We start from the raw sequence: 21,297 nt of genomic DNA on the forward strand, positions 1-21,297 counted from the left end.
CCCACACAAACTCAAAATAAATAATGTATCACAGATTATTTTACTTAATCAGGCTGTGACATACATTCAAATCAGCCTTAACACAGTTTATGAGCATAACAGGAATTACAGGTTACTAGTGGTCCATCAATATTGGATTGTGCGGATACAATTATAATGTTTTGAAAGAAAGGCAATGCCATTTTTATCTGCCGATAGTTTTAAAAACTCATAGCCTATATTGAATGAAAAAAAAAGTCTTAAGTTTAAGAGTGCCCCAATGTGCAATCAAAACTCATACACACACTCGCGGTCTTCACGTCTATTTGCACACTGTGGCCAAACACTGGAAATAGGTAAGACAAGTGGGTAAGTAGGCAAGTCCAAAACCGCAAGTGGGGGTATTGGGACAGGGCCAAAGAATCATGAGCTCTCCTTGTGCTTGAAGAATGTGCAATAGTGTCTACAATTTGAAGCAAGCAGTGCACACATTTATTTAATGAAATTTTAGAGTTTTGAAGTTTAATAATAATCGCATTATGCCAGATCACGATTCCTGTCTCTCCATTCACAAATGTAAGACCTCTTTAAATGATAAATAAGACTTTTGTTATACCATTTAAGATATTTATGACTTTACATTTTAGAAAACTGAATTTAAGAACATTTTAAGGACCCACGGGTACGCTGGTATATCATACTAACACAATATACTGTTTCAAATGTTTTGTAGCATTTTTCTTTTCATTTTTAATCTTTTAATATTTTCCTCTAATCACCTCACAAGCCATGTGATATTACATAAACCAAAAAAAAAATGCATTTATTGCATTTTGTAAGATGTAAAAAAGTAATGAATTAAGCTTTGTGACAAGTAATGCTAAAATAACATTTAAATGTTTTTAACAATGATTAACAATGTCACCCTGTCACTTTCACAGAAGCAAACGGCTGAAAAAGGAGATCCTAATGAACGAAACAGAGCTAAATGAAATAATGGATTGCTGTAAAGAGTCTTGCATTCTAATCAAAACTTAGGAATGGAGAATGTTCAAGCAATGTAAATAAAAGACCACATTGAAGCTGTCCCAAAAAGTGTTTTTGGTTTTACGGTCAGTTTCTTTAAGGACATTTACCTGCAAATAAAACATAGACTGTTACATCAAAAATAAATCACTTTCAATTTAATTTACAAGTATTTAAATTATGTTAAATTATGTTCCTTTTTATATTTATGTTATTTAAAATGTTTGGTCCTGCTTGTATGAATAGACTCACGTTTGACATCTTGTTTCTGTCTCTTGTCCTGTTTGGGCATCTGAGACCAACGCAACATCACATCCGATATGCCCCTTGTGGCCAGAGCAGACTGCAGCTGAAATGAGCATATCTCTTAAGACTGCGAATACAACTGATAGAATAATTGTGCATTCAGATTGCTGTTATCTCTCACCTGTGTAAGGAGGTCGACTCTCAATGCAGAGTCAGTCAGACTTGCGCTGGATTTAAATTCTATCCTCACAAATGAACGCTTTAACCAGGGGCCTGACAAACACTCATGCAAAGGCACAAAAGATATAATGTTTGTGTAACAGTGTAATTATTTGAATTTGTTCAATTACTACATAAATGGGGACATCACCATCTACCTGCTGGTATTAGTCAGGGTAGACTCCCTATTTAATTCTTAAGTGCATGAAAATGAGGCAGTGTTCAATGTAACAAATGATTTCAAATGATATAAGTGTATGAGTTTTATTCTTTTGTGATGTCCTTGCACTGTTTTGTGTAGGATTGTATCACTTTAAAAGTGTTTTTTATTATTATTCTTAATTGTGAACCATTGTTCATGTTATAATAGCTATATAAAGAGAAGCTAATATCAATCGCATCACGAAATGGCAATATATAGTCATCTAGCTGCAGAGCTCCAAACAGGAGGAGCTCCAAACTGACAGCAAAGATGTAGAGAGCCCCTTACCGAACCCTTTCCCTAACCTTATCCGTCTGTAGAAGTGACGCCCCCATTTGTAGTTGGCGCAACCCCCTTTATGAGTAACCACGCCCCCCTTTTGGAGCCTGCAGCTATACCTTCTTGGCTTATTGGGGAAAGTCTGTCAATGTTTGTTAATTAAAAATGTATGCCGTCTTATTGATAATAAAGACATTTTACACCATACATGCCAGATAAGTTGTAATATAGTACATTAGAATTGCAATAATATAATATATGTAATATTGTAACGCAATATTCTGTTAAAGAAATGCACTAATTCAACCAAAAATGCAATTCTCTCATCATTTACTTACTCTCATGCCATCCCAGAGTATGATCTTCTTTCTTCTGCAGAACACAAAGATTTTTAGAAGAATATTTCAGCTCTGTAGATCAATACAATGCAAGTGAATGGTGGACAGATCAATATTTAAGTTTTAGTCAAAACTGGTGTTTCTCACCCACCACTTTTCATATCGCCAGTGATGGACAGTAGCATAAGCTATTAGCTTAATGGCAAGTCAAGTAGCTTTTCAGTAGCATAGCCATATTTTTGATTAGGTAGTTGCGTAGCATTGACAAAAGCTACACCACTGCATCATGTCATGTACCCGTATTTACTGTGGCCAGTTTTGAATCAGAACAAAAGCACTCATTTGAGTCAGTTCTTTACATTGAGTGATAGCAAAGCAGTCTGAATTGGTTTGCCATTCATTGTTAATGACTCAGAAAGTTCACTCATGCTGCTGAATCAATTATTCACTCAACAACACACTAACACAATATAATACATATGTGGCAGGGCGGAGGGCGGGCCGGGTTGTGATCCTACACACCCGGTCCGTATGAGGCTAATTATGCCTCCGTGAGGGATAAAGACTGACTGCAGAGGATCGTGCTGGAGAGAGAGATTGTTAACGGACATGTCCGTCGTGTGTGTGTGTGTGTGTGTGTGTGTGTGTGTGTTTATGTGTGTTTATGTTGTCTTTTAAGTTTATCATTAAAACTATTATTTATATCGTCAAGCCGGTTCTCGCCTCCTCCTTTCCATTGATCACGTTACAACGTACAACAGCGATATTTATCTAGAATCAATGCAAACGAAACAATGTGCAAATGTGTCCTATCATGTTTTTAATAAGTTCAACATGTTTGCAGCTTGTAACTGACTGTAGGTAAAGACAATTTCCATCTAAAAAAGTATCAAAATGCTTAGTAGCCTACGTAAATAAAATGGTGTAGAAATATGGTAACTATATATCAAATTACAATGGTAGTAAATGGTAAATGGTCTGCACTTACATAGCACCTTTTTAACCTTAACGGTATTCAAAGCCAATGACGGTCCAAGGACATTTCAGCATGTGGAGTAAATTGTCTGCACTTATATAGCACCTTTTTAAGCCTTAACGGTATTCAAAGCGCTTTACACTGCGACTCATTCACCCATTCACACACACATTCATACACCAATGGCAGCAGAGCTGCTATGCAAGGTGCTAGTCTGCCATTTGGAGCAACTTGGGGTTCAGTGTCTTGCCCAAGGACACTTCGGCATGTGGAGTCATGTGGGCCAGAAATCGAACAAAGAACCCTGCGATTGGTGGACGATCCGCCACCTGAGCCACAGCCACCCTACCATGTCGTACCATGCTGTTCTTTGAAGCACCATGTAAATACAGAAGGGAACATAAATATGGTAGTTATATTGATTATCAGAGTACCATGGTATTACCATCTTATACCATCAGATTTTGGAGTGTTCTTGACCAGATGTGCTCTCACACACACGGACAAGGAATTTGGCCTCTGAACAGAAGCTTCCAGTACATACAGAAATACAACCACTAGATACAGACTTACAGGACATGATGAATAGTATAATGAAACTAGCTTTGTTGTTCAGGAATGGGTTTTTACAGATAGTGGTATAAATATGTAAAAATAGTGATTTTGCATATTTTAACATGGTTTTGTATAGGTGGGATGTATAAATATATATAAATATGAATATACATGTTGTTTTTTTACATGTACAGACATTTCATATTGCACCATACTGTATACATGCATACTGTATTGCACTATACTATACTGTGTTTCTCAATGCCAACTTTGGCATATAGCTTGTAGTGTAACTTGCTACTTTCTCTTTCATCTTAGCTTAACTCATTGTACTGTTTCATTTTTTGAGTAGTTTGCCCAACACTGCATAACACGGCTTACGTTTATGCTGCCTTTGTTAGCTTCAAAGATTTGGACCCCACTGACTTGCATTGTATGGACCTTCAAAGCTGAGATATTCTTCTAGAAATCTTTGTTTGCGTTCCGCAGAAGAAAGAATGTTATACACATGTGGGATGGCATATGGGTGAGTATAAACAAACTTTAATTTTGGGTTGAACTATCCCTTTATATAATTATTTCATGTGATCACAATGGCAGGACATAAAGTTGTTGAGTTCATAAAAAACAGCAGAGTTTGATGAGGCATGCTGGGTGGGCTGTTTTATCTCTGTGCCAAAATACCCATTCATCTGATTCTTTCCCTGTAATATGTGGAGAGACAGATGAGAATGTATGACAGAATGTAAGCCTCAGTCGCCATTCACCTATATTGCACCTTGTTTCTATATAATAAAAGTCAATCGTGACTGAGGCTAACATTCTGCCTATTATCTCCGTTTGGGTTCCACAGAAGAAAGAAAGTCATATGGGTTTGGAGTGACATTAGGGTGATATAAATAATGACAGAATTTTAGTTTTTGAGTGAATTATTCCTTAAAGAACAAACATAACACAGAATTACCTATTCCGTAGACTTCCACCTCACAGAGAGGTAGAGCCGTTGAATTTCTAGGACTGATCAGATTCACATACCGACCCTCCATATAGTCACAATCAAAGATGGCAGATTCACCGGCTACAATACTAGGAATCACAGCACATCTAAAAAGAAATCAGGAAAAAATATCTTATACTGTATGTGTTCTTCCATTTTCTGTACTTAACTGTGATTCTCAACTGGTTTTCCTTCAGGACACAGATTTACCATTTGACATCAAGTGGTAGCCTGGGACATTCCAAAATTGCTTCACAAGTTCACTGGTTCATGTACTCCTGTAATGCATTAGGGTAAATGGATTTGGTGTGCTTTTCACAATGGTGTGGCTCGAGTCCGGGACTGGGTTTGAGCTGAGATCCCCCTGGTCAATCTTACTAACGCAAGTGTTATGGGAGCCAGCTGGTGTGTGATAGCTGTGCGGTATGTGTAAACCTCACTCCCTGGCCTTAAGAGGTGTGCCAGCTGACTGCAGGGGTGGACTTGAGTGACAGAGCGCAACTGTACGGTTCCACTGTTGTAAAAGTCCCATTCAAAAATATATTTTTAATTAAAGCCAGTAATGTAACGAAAGGAGCAAAGTACATTTTTTTCAAAGTTGAAATTTTATCATTAGAAATTTTATTGAGTAAGAGTAAAAATGACCCATTATTAAACCTACTATTAAAAGTACATTTTCTCCAAAAATGTACTCAAGTAAATGTAACAGAGTAAATGTAGCATGTTACTACCCGCCTCTGTCGTTTTTTGAATGAACTGTTTCCAACAACTTAAAGCACATTTTGACTCTAGATAATCCATCTCTGACTTGTGCATAACCTTTTAAGCTAAGTTTGCATGTTTTTGTGCATATCAAGCATTTCCATTCAGGTTTCTTAAGTGCAAATTAGTTGGGTGGTGATGATTTTTAAGAAGGAGGTAATGTCACTTTGGCTATCTTCTATCAAGTATTTACACTGATTTTGCACGAAAATACTGTTTGTTTTGACACACGGCCTTTGACATCAACAATGAAACATATTACAAGCGTTTACTCCTTTTTAAATGTTGAAAAGTCTAAGTATGTATGATTATATGGTAGCTGCTTTTTATTATTTCCACTTAGCGTTGTTGGTTTTTTCCTGCTGTCCGTGACACTGTCAGAACAGACCTGCGACCCATTTTTGGGTCGTAGTCTTGACCCACCAGTTGAGAACTGTTTTGTTACATGTATGCGGTCTAATGCTTGAGTAATCAGGATTTTGTTACGGATAAGACACCAATAGAATTGAAAGACATTCTTACATGGAGTTGCTGTTGCCGTTGTTCTCCAAAGAGTTTCCGATGATAATTTTAGCTCCATTTACTTGATCTAGACAGCAGTCTGCTCTGTTAGTGACGATCACTCTGTTTACTTTGTACACATTATGCAGATCCACCCTCCACCATGGGTTATTATGATAATTTGTAGAGGAGCACGCTGTCGACGGCTGCAAGAGACCTAGATTACCATCATTGGCATGTCCAGCATACCAGGTGTACCATGTTGATGACTGTGTTGCATTCTTTCCCAATGCAAAATTTCCTAAAAATGTGTGTCAACATAAAGGTTTGAGAAATTATTTAAAACAGGAAAGGAGTACAAGTGTGTAAAAAATGCTTTCAGTCAACCCTTGTTATAATCTGTGATTGTGTTTGACAGGTCCCCACACCTGTTTACCAATGAATTTCCATGACTAATCCAGTCGTTTGTGATTACTGCATATGGAATTTGAAAATTAATCATTTAAAAATATGCCAACAACAAAGTTGTACTAGAACCAATCACATGTAGCAATATCTAACTGATGAAATATTTTAGAGCAGAATATAACTACAAACATAGGACTTAACTACATGAAAATGTCTGTTACATTTAAGATTTTCCACAATTTTCCAGGCCTATAAATCACCATTTAAACATTTCCTGAGATTTCCAGGTTTTCCTTGGTTTTAGAGAGTTTTCATTCATGAAGAAATGTGTTTCTACTAGACCTGACCTGAACTACATTTGAGCTTCAACACCACTTTAAATACAACAAAAACAACAACAACCGCCATTCACCGCTAAGTGGCGGTGACATCACCACAACGCTTGTGCCAAGCTATGTGCACCTTGAGGCCAAGTTAAGTGTCAAAAGCCCACTGGCAGGAAGTTACGGGGCAGACCCTTGTGCCACGGGTCGACTGACTGAGATGACTGGCTGATGGACCGCCTGTACCCCCTACTGCGCTCTACTCATTGTTGTGAGTGTCGCTCCTATGCCCTCCATTGTTGTTAGAGGGTGACAGCCTCCAACTGCCCAGTAGCATCCTTCATGAGCCTCCTCCACAGAGGCCAATCTTGACACCATTGGTACCAGTCCAATCAACTCCACATCCTCCTGTACCACATCAATCCATCTCCTCTCTAGCCTGTGCTGCGCCCGTTTAGCCCCATCAATCCAGCCGAACAATCTGTTTAGGCATGCGATGACTGGGCATGCAGGCTACATGGCCCAGCCAATGCAGCCTTGCCTGCCGGAGGAGCTCACCAATGGGACTTTGTCCAGATCTTTCAAGGATTTTTGAGCTCCTCACACAATCCAGCCTGATTAAACCATGGATGGATCATAGGCAGGCCAGCCTAAATGTGTGTGAAATACAAGGACCGTCATCACAGACAGAACAAGAGTTGTGCGATTGGTTAATAGGTAAGATACAATTTCAGAAAATAAAAACCTTCACACCTACTCCGTGAACAGATAAATAAAATTCACAGATCAACATTTAAAGATAAACAAATGGATTTCCTCAATTATATGTGTAAAAGATGGTGGATTGATAGAAAGTTGGTTGTTTAAGATGATTACTCATAGATCATCAAGATAATTAACATAGACGTTAATTTGGTCTAATGCTCATCATTAAATTAGTATGTACATTATAGATCATTGTATTGATTAAAGTAGTAAAAACATTAATTAATGAATGACAATAGTTAAACAATCTAGGAAAATATGTGTGCTGCATTTGCCAAAGGCAAATTAATTGGGGAAATTGAATGTTCATAACTATTTCTCACCTGCCACTGAAACTCTATTTCAGTATTATTTCTTTAAACATACAATGATCAATAAGAGTTCAAATAAGGACGAGACTTCTTTCACTTAATATTTGCAATGAACAGAGCGTTATTGTAGATCAAAGTAATGGTTGTTAAGTGAGCTCTTTTGTAGTACTAAACATTATCCTGAATTGTAGTGTTACCTGACAAATCCCCATAGACTTCCACCTCACAGAGAGTCAATATTGCTGAAGCTGAAGGAATAACCACATACACATAACGTCCCAACATCCCACCACATGAGTAGGTGTATGATGCCCCAGCAGGAATACTGGGAATTACAGAACATCTATAGACACAAAGAGAATAATTAACTCATAATGAAATTCAGTTGCTTTCTGAATAAACCAATTCTATACATATTTAATAAAGAGAAAATAATTGATGTGTTTTCAAGCTTTTTTCAGCTTTTTTGCCTGACTGAAAACCTAATAGTCTAAATATTTCAAGCAAATGTAAGCCAATAAAGTGTTTTTGGAGCAATAAAGCAGTGTACGGACACTTGCCATGTTTTCCTATTGGCACATAGCCTCTTTGAAAGGATCTAAAAGCCACTATACAGAACTGAAAGTACAAGTTTCTCATTAATGTGGGCTCATCTCAAGTTGAGTATAATGTACCGATTTCATAGCACAGTAATGTTTATTAATTTGTTTAGCATGTAAACATCTCTCTGTTGTAACTTTCCTTCCAAATAAACAATTACAAATGTATTATGACAGCATATTATTTTCAAGTTCAATAAAGTATTTCATTTTTATTAAATCCTTGTCTTATTGTTGTTTGCAGTGGATAGACCTACTATTGTAGTATGATGGTTCACTTGCATGGTCTGCTTAGGCTGTAGATTGTAATATACACATATAGTGTCTTCATTTGGACTCATATCAGCCATTTCACAAGTTTCATCTCTTAAAATGATACATGTAGTGCAATACAAGCATTAATGTGCATTGTGCAGTGAATAAAATGCTTAAACAATCATATTAAAATATAATTAAGTGTTTGTCTTCCTCAAAGTAAGTAATATATCGGCTATAAATATTTAAGCTGAATAAAAGAACATCAACATGAAATTCAAAACCTTTGAGTAACACTGTGTTTTAAGGATATCATGTCCTAATTATTTTGAAATTGTCTTTTCATTTCTCGTTTTTGGTGAACATGTGAATCAGGTTTCAACCCACCTTCGAATGTGGTCTAGACTGGACTTGTGAAAATTGGATGTCAAGTGTTTTTGTCCTGTTCAGACTATAAAAACCTAAATGGATTTGTGTCGGATAGGCGGGTATTTTTTCTGCCTGTGTGAACATAGCCTAGTTGTGTTTTCAAGTTTGCTAACCTTGGGTTTGATGAAATGTCTTTGGGTTTTGGAGAAAGAGTGTGAGGTTTAAGGTTTCAGAATTGAAGTCAATTTTAATAAACATGTTAACAAAACATATCAGAGAAACTCACAAAGGGTTCCTGTAAATGTCAGCAATGTGTCCAACTCGAATCTCTGCCCCATTTATCCTCTCTGAACAGCAATCTCGTCTGTTAGTGATGACCACTCTGTCTACACTGAGCGTCTTCTGCAGATCCACTCTCCACCATGGGTTGGCCTGTGAAATAGTATGGGTACATCTTGTGCTCACACCATCAATAGCATTCTGGGAAAGCCAGTTGCCATTTGTCGATGACTGGCTGGTTATGCCCGAACGTGCTGCATTCACTGGAATAGAAGGCCAGAAAAAAACTCACAGCTCACTGACATATTTACTGTGCTTTCATTCTTACAGGTATTTTAAACAAACTTCTGAATTTAGCTGGGGTAGGTGGTTTGCATATCAGGGTTCTCACATTCATGGTAAACCTGGAATTATCAGGGGAATTTAGAATTGTGTTTTTTAAGGCCTGTTCAAGTCTGAAATTCAAACAAATATGAAACGTCAAGGTAATTTCTTTATTAAATATCTTTATTTCTTGTTATACTCTGCTCTAAAACATATAATCAGATGTTTTGCTTTTGTGTAGAGCTTGCATAGAGTAAAACAAGCCATAGTGATGTCTGATTTGTGATCATTCTTTTAAGTCAGTTACTTTTGATGATGCATCATCGATGCGCAACAAAAGCTATCCCGACTGGTCCGAACCGACAGAAGGTCTACTGTGGCACATGTCACAGAAAGCGTACACTGATCAGCCACAATATTAAAACCACTGACTGGTGAAGTGAATAATATTGATTATATCGTTACGATCGTTTTCACACATAGGTTATGATAACTTCAGTGCTCTTTTATGGTCAAAAGTGGGCACTACGTTCCCATTGTTTTCTCATCTCTGCGCCCAGAAATGCAACCCAGGTTGGATCGGAGTTTAAAGATACAAAAGCACAATAAATAAATACAATAATATACACTATGTATTTTCTTAAACATGTGTAGTTTTAATTAAACCATGAACATGTGGCTAAAGCACAGGGCTGTTAATCAGAAGGTCACTGGTTTGATCCCCACAGCCACCACCATTGTGTCCTTGAGCAAGACACTTAACTCCAGGTTGCTCGGGGGATTGTCCCTGTAATAAGGGCTCTGTAAGTCAGCTTTGGATAAAAGCGTCTGCCAAATGCATAAATGTAAATGTAAAAATGACAAACAGAATGAAGATTTATTGTAGTAATAAACCCATCTTATTTAAGAATAACAAGTATTATTATTATGCAAGTAATGAACATGTAATATAAAATTACATATGTGATGAAGTGATGATTGTGCGACAGCTCCATCACTCACTCCGACGCTTTGTTCATATGTCAGCATCCAAATTCCCTCACTTATTTAATTCACTCTTTGCTGATGTAGAGCACTCACTGCAATTCACTATACAGGAAATAGTGAATGAGGGAACAAGTGAACGGTTTCGAACAAAGCCATGGATTTAATCACTGTTTTATGCTGCCTTTTGAGCTTCAAAACTTTGGACCTTGTTGACTTTTATGGACATACAGAGCTGAGATATTCTGCTAAAAATCTTTGTTTGTGTTCAGCCGAAGAAAGAAAGTAATGGGATGGCATGAGGGTGAGTAAAATATGAGAGAATTTTTGGATGAACTATTCTTTAACCCATGGATGGTCTTAACGATCAAGTCTCTAATTTGAACCTTCAAAAGCTTGTAATAAAGGCTCTGTTTGCTCAATCTCTCTACATTTAGTCTTAGATCATTCCACTAGATGGCAGCAAACACTAGAACAAATATATTTTTTCTCTCTATCACATTGTACAGATTTTGTGACTCCACCCATAGACATATGGTAGCCCCGCCCTTCCACCCTGTTTTGTGGAATATTTTGGCCTCTGAAAGGACTACAAATGTGATCTTTGTGTCATTTGAAAGCTAAAAGCTTCATCTTTATGTAGATAGTATGTAGAAATTCATCATCAGTAGTCAGAAACTTTTTTTTTATTGCTGAACTTTTTTTCTGGACATTTGAGACATTACTGGATTATTTACCCAGGCCGGCTGAAAGACAAGTAGGAATAGATTCATTTTGTATAAAACAACCTAAGGTAAGAGCTTATTGAATGTTTGTGGCTACTCGGGGCTTACACAAGCTGATGGATGAAGCAGACATGCGACTTTTGTTAAAAAATTCAACAAAATAATAATTTCACTTTGATTTTCTTTTGATGATTATTGAACAAAATAATCAAATAACTAATAACTTTAATTGCCATTTATTAAAGATTTTTCAAACAGTTGTTTATTTGTTTATCATATCTCAATTGAACATGTTACACATGTTTTTTAACAGTAAAATAACTTTTGAAAAAACAAATATCAATAAAATTCTTATTTTATGTCTTTTGTCAATGATAAAGTCTTGAGGGTTTAACCAGACTGCATTTTACTAATATTATTATTATTGTTGTTGTTTTTATACAACAAAAAAAAAATTATATAACTGAATAGCATTATTATTATTATTCAATATTATATTACAATAACCATAGTTGACTGGGTTGCAAAATATAATAATGACATTTGCTGAAACCATTTCACAAAGTGAACAAACAAAGGTGCACAGCTGACAGGTGCAATGTGTATGCAAAGATGTTTTTTATAGTTTTTTTCCCTCTGCGTTTCATTGTTTTTACTGTTTTTCACTGTCTATAACAATATTTCCATTGGCAGGACAGCATGGGCGAAACATTATTTAATTTTTGTACAAAGAAATATTTTTTTATTTGATGACAGCATTTTTATTTTTGGGTAAACTATACTTTAAACTATGTGCTATGATGTTTGCAAGCTTGTGAAATCTTACCCTGCACTCCATCTGTTTTCTTTGTCATGGAGAAAAACCCTTTGTGGAGAAATAATAAATACAGGACGAGGTTAATTTGGTAGTTAGATGGAAAGACAGACTCAATGAAAGAAAATATAGAGCTCATCTTGCATCTTGATTTGTTTAGTGAAATAAATGAATAAAGTCTGAATTGTCAAAATGTTGTAAATGTAATTTATGAATAGTGCAAAATATCTGAGAGACATTAAAAACACAATAAATTCCCTTGTGTTAAATTATTATTAATAATTATAAATTGGCCTCCAGATATAAGAATAAAGCAAAAATCAGATTACTTACCCAGTAAAAGTAACATGTACCGGTAGAATCCTGTCATTTTCTATTACAACCAGTTCTTGATTCTTACTGGATTATACTGAGGGTGCTTTAAAGAAAGTTTTACTGGGAAACAGATGTACTGTCATGTTATTTCAGTCAGTCTTAAGGAGGATGTCACATGATCTTATATCTCCTCCTCTTCTGTTCTATGACAAAATATTGTCTCTGCTTAGAAAGAACCGATATGAAAAACATTTTGTTTTTAATCCCTTCCTTAGATAAAATACAGCAATGTTAAGTAGGGGTTGAATAATTATGATGGTTGAAATTCCTGCTATGCTTAAATAGTAAAAGTGTAATAACCGAGCTAAGTTGATTTACAGGATATAGAGTTGCGAAAGTTATCACAAGTATTTTTAAAGTGTTCAGGGGATCAAGGGTTCGATCCCCACAGCCACCACCATTGTGTCCTTGAGCAAGGCACTTAACTCCAGGTTGGGGGTGGGGGAGTTGTCCCTGTAATAGGGCACTGTAAGTCGCTTTGGATAAAAGCATCTGCCAAATTCATAAATGTAAATCTAACTGCTATGTGCATAGAACACTATCTCATAGTATTTTATGTTTACATTTGCCATTTTAGAAACTGTCATCTTTTGCACTACTGTGTACTGGTTGTACACTGTGCCTACTGTCCTGTTCATTTTTAGTAATTTATTGTACTGTCCCGTACTTTTTGCAGACATTTGCATGTGCACTTTATATAGGTATGTTATTTAGTCTGTGTAGTCTCATGTGGTTCTGTGTTTGTCCTATGTTGTTTTATGTTGCACCATGGTCCTGGAGGAACGTTGTCTCATTTCACTATGTACTGTAATAACTGTATTTGGTTGAACGACAATAAAATGACAATAAAAAACACTTGACTTGACTTGACTTGATGTACAAAACATTTAATTGTGTGAATAATTATCTTTTCTGGCTCCAATCTAGATCACTTCAAATGTGTGATTCAGAGATTTCATTTGGAAAATTACATTTTCTACATATTCTGATTTTAATAATACACTCAAATCAGTTGAATTGTCTTGTTTTTCATGAGGACATGGTTACTCAAATACAGGTCCATCAAATCAAAAAGGGGCAGTGCTGGTTCAGTGGTTCAGGCTCAGGGTTACTTGTTTTTCATGAGGGCATGGTTACTACATATTGAAGTAATTTGAATGTTCAGATTACACAAATGACTCATTCAGAGTGTATCGGGAAGTGGACTGCATTTTACTGTGTCTGGTACTCCAATACCAATGCTGGTTGGTGTTTTACAAAGAGAATGGGTAAATGGCCAACCACGTCATTGTATGTGCTGTGAGTTTCAAACAAAGATGTTCTAGCTCCAGCAAGAGTATATTTACCTCCAAAAACACTTGCTCCCTTATTATTTCAAATAACGTCTGATTATAAAGTGTTCTTATCGTTCCTTAAGCACTTGGCCTTGCAAATAATTTGAGTAGGCATGCAAGTAACTAAAGTTCATTTGCTTATGTATGTAAATGATGTTGGCCTTATCTACTGCTTGAAAAGCAGGATTTAAGAAGGAGGCTAAGACAATTACTCAATATGTTGTGACGTTACTAGTGGAACAAAAGACATCGCAAACTGTACACTCCGAGAAGAAACAGTGAAGATGGTGTTTGGGGATTTGGTTTGTGCCAAACATTGTTCTTTGCTGGCCAAAAACTTTACAATTATTTTTGTCAAAAAGTTTTTATTGGCAATATAGCAAGCTCCAAGCATGACATAATCTTGGCTGTTCCCAGAGTTGTCTTTCTTACAGCTATTTCAACCAAAATGAAATCAGTTGACCGCAGGTAGATTTTAATTTTCATGTGTTGTTCACCCCAATAAATTTCGATTTGCTGAAGGAAAGTAACTCTTTTATCCTACTTTTGAGTTCCAAGAAGCACAACAGCACCTGGACGCGAGATGGACCACCATGTAAAATATAATTTTCACAAAGCTTTTAGTTGATTGAATGAGCCTTTTTCGAAGCATTATGAAGCCGTTTTCAAAACCGTTTGAAAGGGAGAGTTGACCTCCTTCTAGACAGGAGGCTCAAAAACAAAGCGTGTGATGCTAAAGAGAAATACTTAAAATGTTAAACCTATTTTTCAGGTGCTTAAAATCTGAGCTATTGTGTTGCTATCTTTCAATGTTCATATTTTATAAGTGATGCAAAACACAAGTAATACTTACTCTTCAGCAAATGGAAGAACACACCAAGAAAATGATCTGAAAAAAGACAAATATAATAACATTATAAAACAGTTACTGGTATCTAAAGCTGTGTAATACAACAATTATGCAAATCCACAAAATGACACTATAGATAGAGCAGATGCTAAGACCTGTGACACTTGATCATACTCGTCACTGTGGTTGACAGTTTAAAAACAATGGGGTAAATATGATCTATGATCAGTTTGATACCACTTACTGTAATATACTGATTTATATATGAGCCTTTTTTATTCAATACACTAATGCTGTGTCTAAATTCAGGGGCATCTGACGAAGGGTGTTTGTTGAAATGTTTTGTGTCACTTCACAATACATAGCAGTGATGTTCTTTTATTGTATGTGAAATATTTTGAATTAATTTATTCAGCTTCACTAGGATCATAAAAGTTGTCTTTAACCACATATTCTGTTAGAAGTAAAACTTAATTGTGCAAAATTAATATAAATAAAGAAATATCATTAATTAAACAGAAAATTATGGTATCCTATAGATACTACAGAATAAATAAAATTAATAAAAAATAAAAAGGCTTTTTTGTTGATTTTATTGGACATAACAGTGAAGAGCAGTGTCAGGAATTAACTTGTGCATTAAGGGAATTAACTTTGAGGGGCAATATTTACCCCTTAAATTGATTTCTAGGGGCATTCATTTTTTAATTGTTTTTATCTTTATCTGTTCACTGCTGCGGATCGATGACACATCACTGCTATGTGTGTTTTTATGTGAGAATGGTTGAGAGGCATTATAAGCATTTATTTGATTATTAGGTTTAGTGTTTATTATATTATTAAATGGGTGATGTCTGGTTATGTAATCCTTCTACTGCGACTGTTGGGTGTGTTGAGGTTCTCCCAACTAAACACGATAAACAGTAAAAATCGCGACACTTTTCGCGTTACAAATCGTAAGATGAAACCTCATGAAGGTCAGTTTAATTTCATCAAACATTTATTTTATAGTATGACTTGTAAAAACATTAGACATACGTACCTTCAATTTTTCCACAGGTAATGGTCAATGACCGATGGTCAATTATAGTTTCCTAATATACAAAACTAACACAAATACAACCCTAACACTTAATGACTATTACTAATACTAACACATTAACGTTAATTACACAACTACTAAAGCGAAATACACACAAAATAATAAAAAAGTGTATCAAAAACTAACAAATTATAATCAGTAAAGCACAATGGATTTCCAGTCAGCTGTTTAACGGAATTAACGATAGGTCGCGAGACAATCACTTTGAAATTCGCGCCACAAGCTCGTTGAGTGACAGTTTGGCTCGTGGCCACACTCTTAGAAATGAAGCATGGGTGTAGTTTAACTTAAATACTAGTTTTATGGTAAAATTACTAAAAGTATTATGTTTATACAGTAAAAATAAGCAAGTTTCATTGCATTAAATTAATAGTATAATATTTCAAGTCTACAAAATGTCACAGATTAAAACCAATGTAACCAGATCATTTTAAACCTACTAGCAGTTGAAGATTGTCCCAAAGCGCTTTCAGTACTTGCAATCTCAGCACATGATGCACGAGGAGATGATTGCATTTTCCACCTGTTCTTGGGCAACTTTTGTAAATGTTTTGAATCCGTTATCATCCATAAATGATTTGGTAAGTAGAACGTTTTTTTAATAATATATTTTACAATTGTACATTTGTGATATCAGATAATGTTTTTTGCGCTTAGCCGTATACTTTGTTGATAGTTTAAAACGATTTCTTGCTAGCTTAATTTACACAGAATTAGCCTGTATCCTTGTCATAGTAAGTGTTAAAAGTGGTCATTAAATTACCGAAATATTGAGAATTATGTGTAGTTATTTTAGTTTAGTTGTAATTTAGCTTTAAACATTGTGGTATATTTTTTTTATTGATATACATTTAACATTAGCCTAACATAACGCATGGCATAGCATGCTCTTTTTTAATGTTTTATTAGCTCCAGTACGCTACATTAAACTAGTATTGTTTTTGTTGTTTTTTTTAAGCTCCATTATAGTATTAAATTAGTGCTGCTGTCTGTTATGCCTGGTTCAGATTTTTTTGTCTGTTACGACAGTCACGGTGTCAGACCAGGTAGCAAACAGACGTTGCGCCAACGTCAATATCGGTTGGTTACGTTGGCCCAACATATACGACAGAAATGCAATGTTGGGCCAACGTCTATTTGCTACCTGGGAGATTACACGATTTTAACTCATAAAATCTTGTGTGTGGACAAGAAACATGTCAAAACTACACGTTGCTTCCGACCAGTCATCGCGTGCTGTCACGCGCGCGCACACACACTCTCTCACACTGGCCCACACACACAGAGAGAGTACTGTCGCTCGCGCACGCACGCACACACACTCACTCACTGTCGCTCGCGCACGCACTGGCACACACACAATCACTGTCGCTCACTCGCGCGCACACGCACTCACTGTCGCTCGCTCACTCACACTCACACTCACTGTCACTCGCGCACGCACTGGCGCACACACACACTCACTGTCACTCCCGCACGCACTGGCACACACACAATCACTGTCGCTCACTTGCGCGCACACACGCACACACACTCACTGTCCCTCACGCACGCACACACTCACTCACTCTTGACTGAACCGTAGTGGAGGACCGAAAAATAATTAAACATGCTAGTCTTTTTGGCATGATGTCATGAAGCATCACAGATGCGACTTAGTTTGTCGCCTACTATGACACACTATACGAGATGAAACGATCGAATCTTGCATCCTGACGCCCACTGTCATTTACGTATCCCCATGACACCCTACGTCAAACCGATCGTGCCAAAATCGGGCTAAAATCGTGTAATCTGAACCAGGCATTAAGGCGGGCATACACTGCACCCATCATGAGATGAGCCAGTGGCTCAAATATAATTGCTATAGATTTGGAAGGGACTCTGTATCATTAACACTTTCATGTCTTTTTTTTTAGGCTCTGAATGTGGAGGTGCAAACAGTGTTCTGAAAGTGAATCTACAAGGTACCAATTACTAAAACACTATAAATTAATCCATGGCCATTATGGTCAGGGACACTCCAGATATCCATGCACATACTATGAATGCCCATGCTCATTCAAAACATGGAATGCACTTAAAACTCATTTGAGTCGATGTCATGTTGATGTTTTACATTTAAGGACTACAGAACAAGTAATATTGACATGCCCTTTGTGTCCAGGAAGTGAAATAGCATCTAGTACAGAGTACTTTTCTCATGTAAACAACCATCTGAGGAGTTATGAAACTGTAACTTGTATGTTTGAAAATTGTTGTTTTCAAACCAATATATATGCTACTTTCAAATCCCATAAGAATAGGAAGCATGCACATTGCACTATAAAAGACTATAAAGTCGGACTATTGAAAGGATGTGATACAAATGGTGAGCATCAACTATCTGAAAAACATTCAACTGATGAAATTGCTTCTGATTTAGATTGTGACAATTTGATTGAAGCTGAGGACGAAAATGAGAACTTGCAAGACACAATAATTAAAAAATTGGCATCAGTCCTTCTGAAATTAGAGACTTTGTCACATGTACCAAGCTCTACAATTGATGAGTTACTGGAAGAGTTGCATTTCATTTTTACCTCTGCTGCAGTGCCTGTATCACACAGTACAGCTTTTTACATTTTCAATAAGCATAACCTTCAGGTTAATCAGTTAATAATTAATGAACTCATCTTAGCCATTTCTACCAATAATCCTTTGGTAATAGCAATAGCTAAGGGTGGTCCATTAGCCTCAGCCTTCAAACGTAAACAGTACTATAAGGAAAACTTTAAGGTTGTGGAACCTGTTGAGTATGTACTAGAGGCAAGGTCCAACAAAACCTTTCAGTACGTTCCCTTACTGAATTCTCTACAGCAGCTTCTTGGATGTAAAGATATAGTTGATAAGCTTCTTGATAATCATGCAGTTTCTTCTGCAAATGTAGACCAGTATGCGTCTTTTCAAGACGGTGAGTACCACAAAAACAACCCTTTCTTTTCAGGTGAGGATTTAAGGATTTGCTTATGTTTGTACATCGATGACTTTGAGGTTTGCAATCCGTTGGGAACTTCACGCAAAAAACACAAACTGTGTGCAGTCTACTGGATTTTAGGTAACTTGCCTCCTGGTAGCAGCTCAGCCCTGTCCTCAATCTACTTAGCATTGTTGTGCAAAAGTGATCATGTTAAAGCTTATGGCTACAAAAAATATTTGAGCCTCTATTGCATGATATAGTGACTTTGGAGCAGCAAGGGCTGTTTATTCCACAACTTGGGTCATTTATCAAGGGCACAGTACAATGCGTTGTTGCGGATAATCTGGGGGCTCATGGGCTAGCTGGATTCGTCGAGAGTTTTTCGGAAAATATTTCTGTCGGTTTTGTACAGCTCAGCATTGTGACATTCAGGGAAAGAAGTGAAATCAGGGGTATTTGAGCGTAGAACCAAGGAAGTTCATCAGCTTCACGTAAAGACGGCTCAAGAAAAAGGGAAAGCTGCTTTGGTGTAAAAGCGTCTTGTGTTTTAACTGACAGTCTGTCTCACTTTAATGTGACAAGTGGTTACCCCCCAGATATTGTGCACGATCTGTTTGAGGGCATAGTTCCTGTAGAACTAGCACGGTGCATTAATGTGCTTTTATCTAAGAAGTTCTTCACTCTTGAACACCTTAATAATCTTATCCATTCTTTTCCATACAAAGAAGGGGATAAAACAAACCGCCCTCATTTGCTACCTAAAACTTTTAAAAAGAAATGCACAGTGGGTGGCAATGCCCACGAAAACTGGTGTCTTCTTCGATTACTTCCTTTTATCATTGGTAAACTTGTTCCCAGTGATGAACCTGCTTGGCAGGTGATTTTGGAGTTAAAGGATATTGCTGAATTGGTTGTTGCCCCTGTTCATTGTCTAGAATCGATTGCATATTTGGAGTGCAAAATCTCAGAGCATCGAGAACGTTATCAGGAACTCTTTCCTGAACAGAAGTTGTTGCCTAAACATCATTTTCTGGAACACTATCCAGAAATGATTAAATGTTTTGGTCCCCTCGTGTCATTATGGACTATGCGGTTCGAGGCCAAACACAGCTTTTTTAAGCAAGTTGCTAGGCATTTAAATAACTTCAGGAACATAACTCTGTCATTAGCTACAAAGCATCAGTTAATGGTTTCCTATAATATGCTTTGTCCTGACAATGAAAAGCTTTCCTTGGATGTTGCGAAAGTTTCAAAAGTCCCCATTGATGTCCTTAATGAGGATGTATTGAACACAATTACCCAGACATACCCTGACATCACTGATGTAAACCTTGCCCAAAGTGTCACTGTTAATAGCATAAACTACAAAAAAGGTATGATAGTTGTGCATGGATCATGTGGGGGTCTTCCAGAATTCTCAGAAATAATTCAGCTGTGCATTATAAAAGATTATTTGATTTTCATTGTTAAAAAACTTAACTCATGGTACAGAGAGCACTATCGAGCTTATGAGTTACATCCAACAAGAGAGCTTGCAGCTGTTGGTTTGGAGGAGCTTGCTGACCAGTATCCTTTGGCTGACTACAAAGTTGGATCCCTACGAATGGTGACTTTAAAAAGATTTGTACATGTGACAGGTAAAATGTTTAAAAAAATGTATGTGGAGGCTTTACTTTTCTAATTTATTGGTTAATCAGATAATGTTGTGTAGCAAAAGTGTGCTCAAATTCATAATACAAAAACTAATTACCTTTTATTATTACATAGGGCTATCATAAAAAATGTTAATCGGGGGGGGGAAAGGAGGCATATAGGCCTTTTGAGACACAAAGTGAATTATTCTTAAAGAAAATTTCTTTTGTTTTGCAGAATGAATACAAGATGTCTGCAACTTTGAGAGTCATATTTGGAGTAGACAACGCATCAAAATTAATTCTGCCCAATGGAATACCCGATTCCATAGACGACCTTAAAGGAGAGATTGGAAGACACTTCGGCCTGTCTGGAAATTTCAGGCTGCAGTATAGAGACATTGATTTCGACAATGAGTTTGTGAACTTAACGGAAACTTCAGAAATCAAAGACAAGAGCACAGTTAAAGTTATTAACTTGCCAGATGAGACAATCACACTCACACTCACTACTGTTCCGCAAGGGAAGATGATTTTTGCTGTCCTCAGCATCAGACACAGACATACTTTCCTCCGCTGAATCTACATCTTCAGGTACTTCCCTTAGATCACAGCCATGGCCCACAAACTTTGAAATACCTCAGTTCAGTTATGAGGTACAGATTCAGTTAGAAAAGGCAAAACAAGCCTTCTGCAGCAGTGGAACTCTTCTTACAACAAGTAACAAACTTAGGTCCAATATACTAGATGGTTTGGCATCAGAAATCATCAAATACAAAGTTTATCCTTCTAGTACAGAGCTTGATGATG

The 21,297-nt window shown here is 36.7% G+C and overlaps 1 protein-coding gene across 1 annotated transcript; it reads right to left on the minus strand.

The window, feature by feature from the left end:
• Positions 1 to 323: 323 nt before the first annotated feature.
• LOC127617325 (uncharacterized) lies at positions 324 to 12,662 on the minus strand. The gene is made up of 9 exons (XM_052089310.1): positions 12,570 to 12,662; positions 12,249 to 12,287; positions 9,397 to 9,652; positions 8,085 to 8,230; positions 6,102 to 6,381; positions 4,785 to 4,924; positions 1,433 to 1,524; positions 1,258 to 1,354; positions 324 to 1,115 (listed from the first exon to the last, which is right to left on the minus strand). The coding sequence occupies exons 1-9, from the start codon at positions 12,604 to 12,606 to the stop codon at positions 1,102 to 1,104; spliced, it is 1,101 nt and encodes a 366-aa protein (XP_051945270.1). The 5' UTR covers positions 12,607 to 12,662; the 3' UTR covers positions 324 to 1,101.
• Positions 12,663 to 21,297: the final 8,635 nt, after the last annotated feature.

This window comes from Xyrauchen texanus, chromosome 2, assembly GCF_025860055.1.
Source record: "Xyrauchen texanus isolate HMW12.3.18 chromosome 2, RBS_HiC_50CHRs, whole genome shotgun sequence".
In the NCBI taxonomy this organism is placed as follows: Eukaryota; Metazoa; Chordata; class Actinopteri; order Cypriniformes; family Catostomidae; genus Xyrauchen; species Xyrauchen texanus.

Excerpts from the sequence above, each read along its gene's own strand:
- LOC127617325 (XM_052089310.1), bottom strand. The coding sequence starts at position 12,606 with ATGACAGGATTCTACCGGTACATGTTACTTTTACTGG. Across the intron at positions 8,231-9,396 it reads GACATTTACAGGAACCCTTT|ATGTTCTGTAATTCCCAGTA; the intron begins GTGAGTTTCTCT and ends TTGTGTCTATAG. Across the intron at positions 1,525-4,784 it reads GGTGGAAGTCTACGGAATAG|GCCCCTGGTTAAAGCGTTCA; the intron begins GTAATTCTGTGT and ends AGTGTTTGTCAG.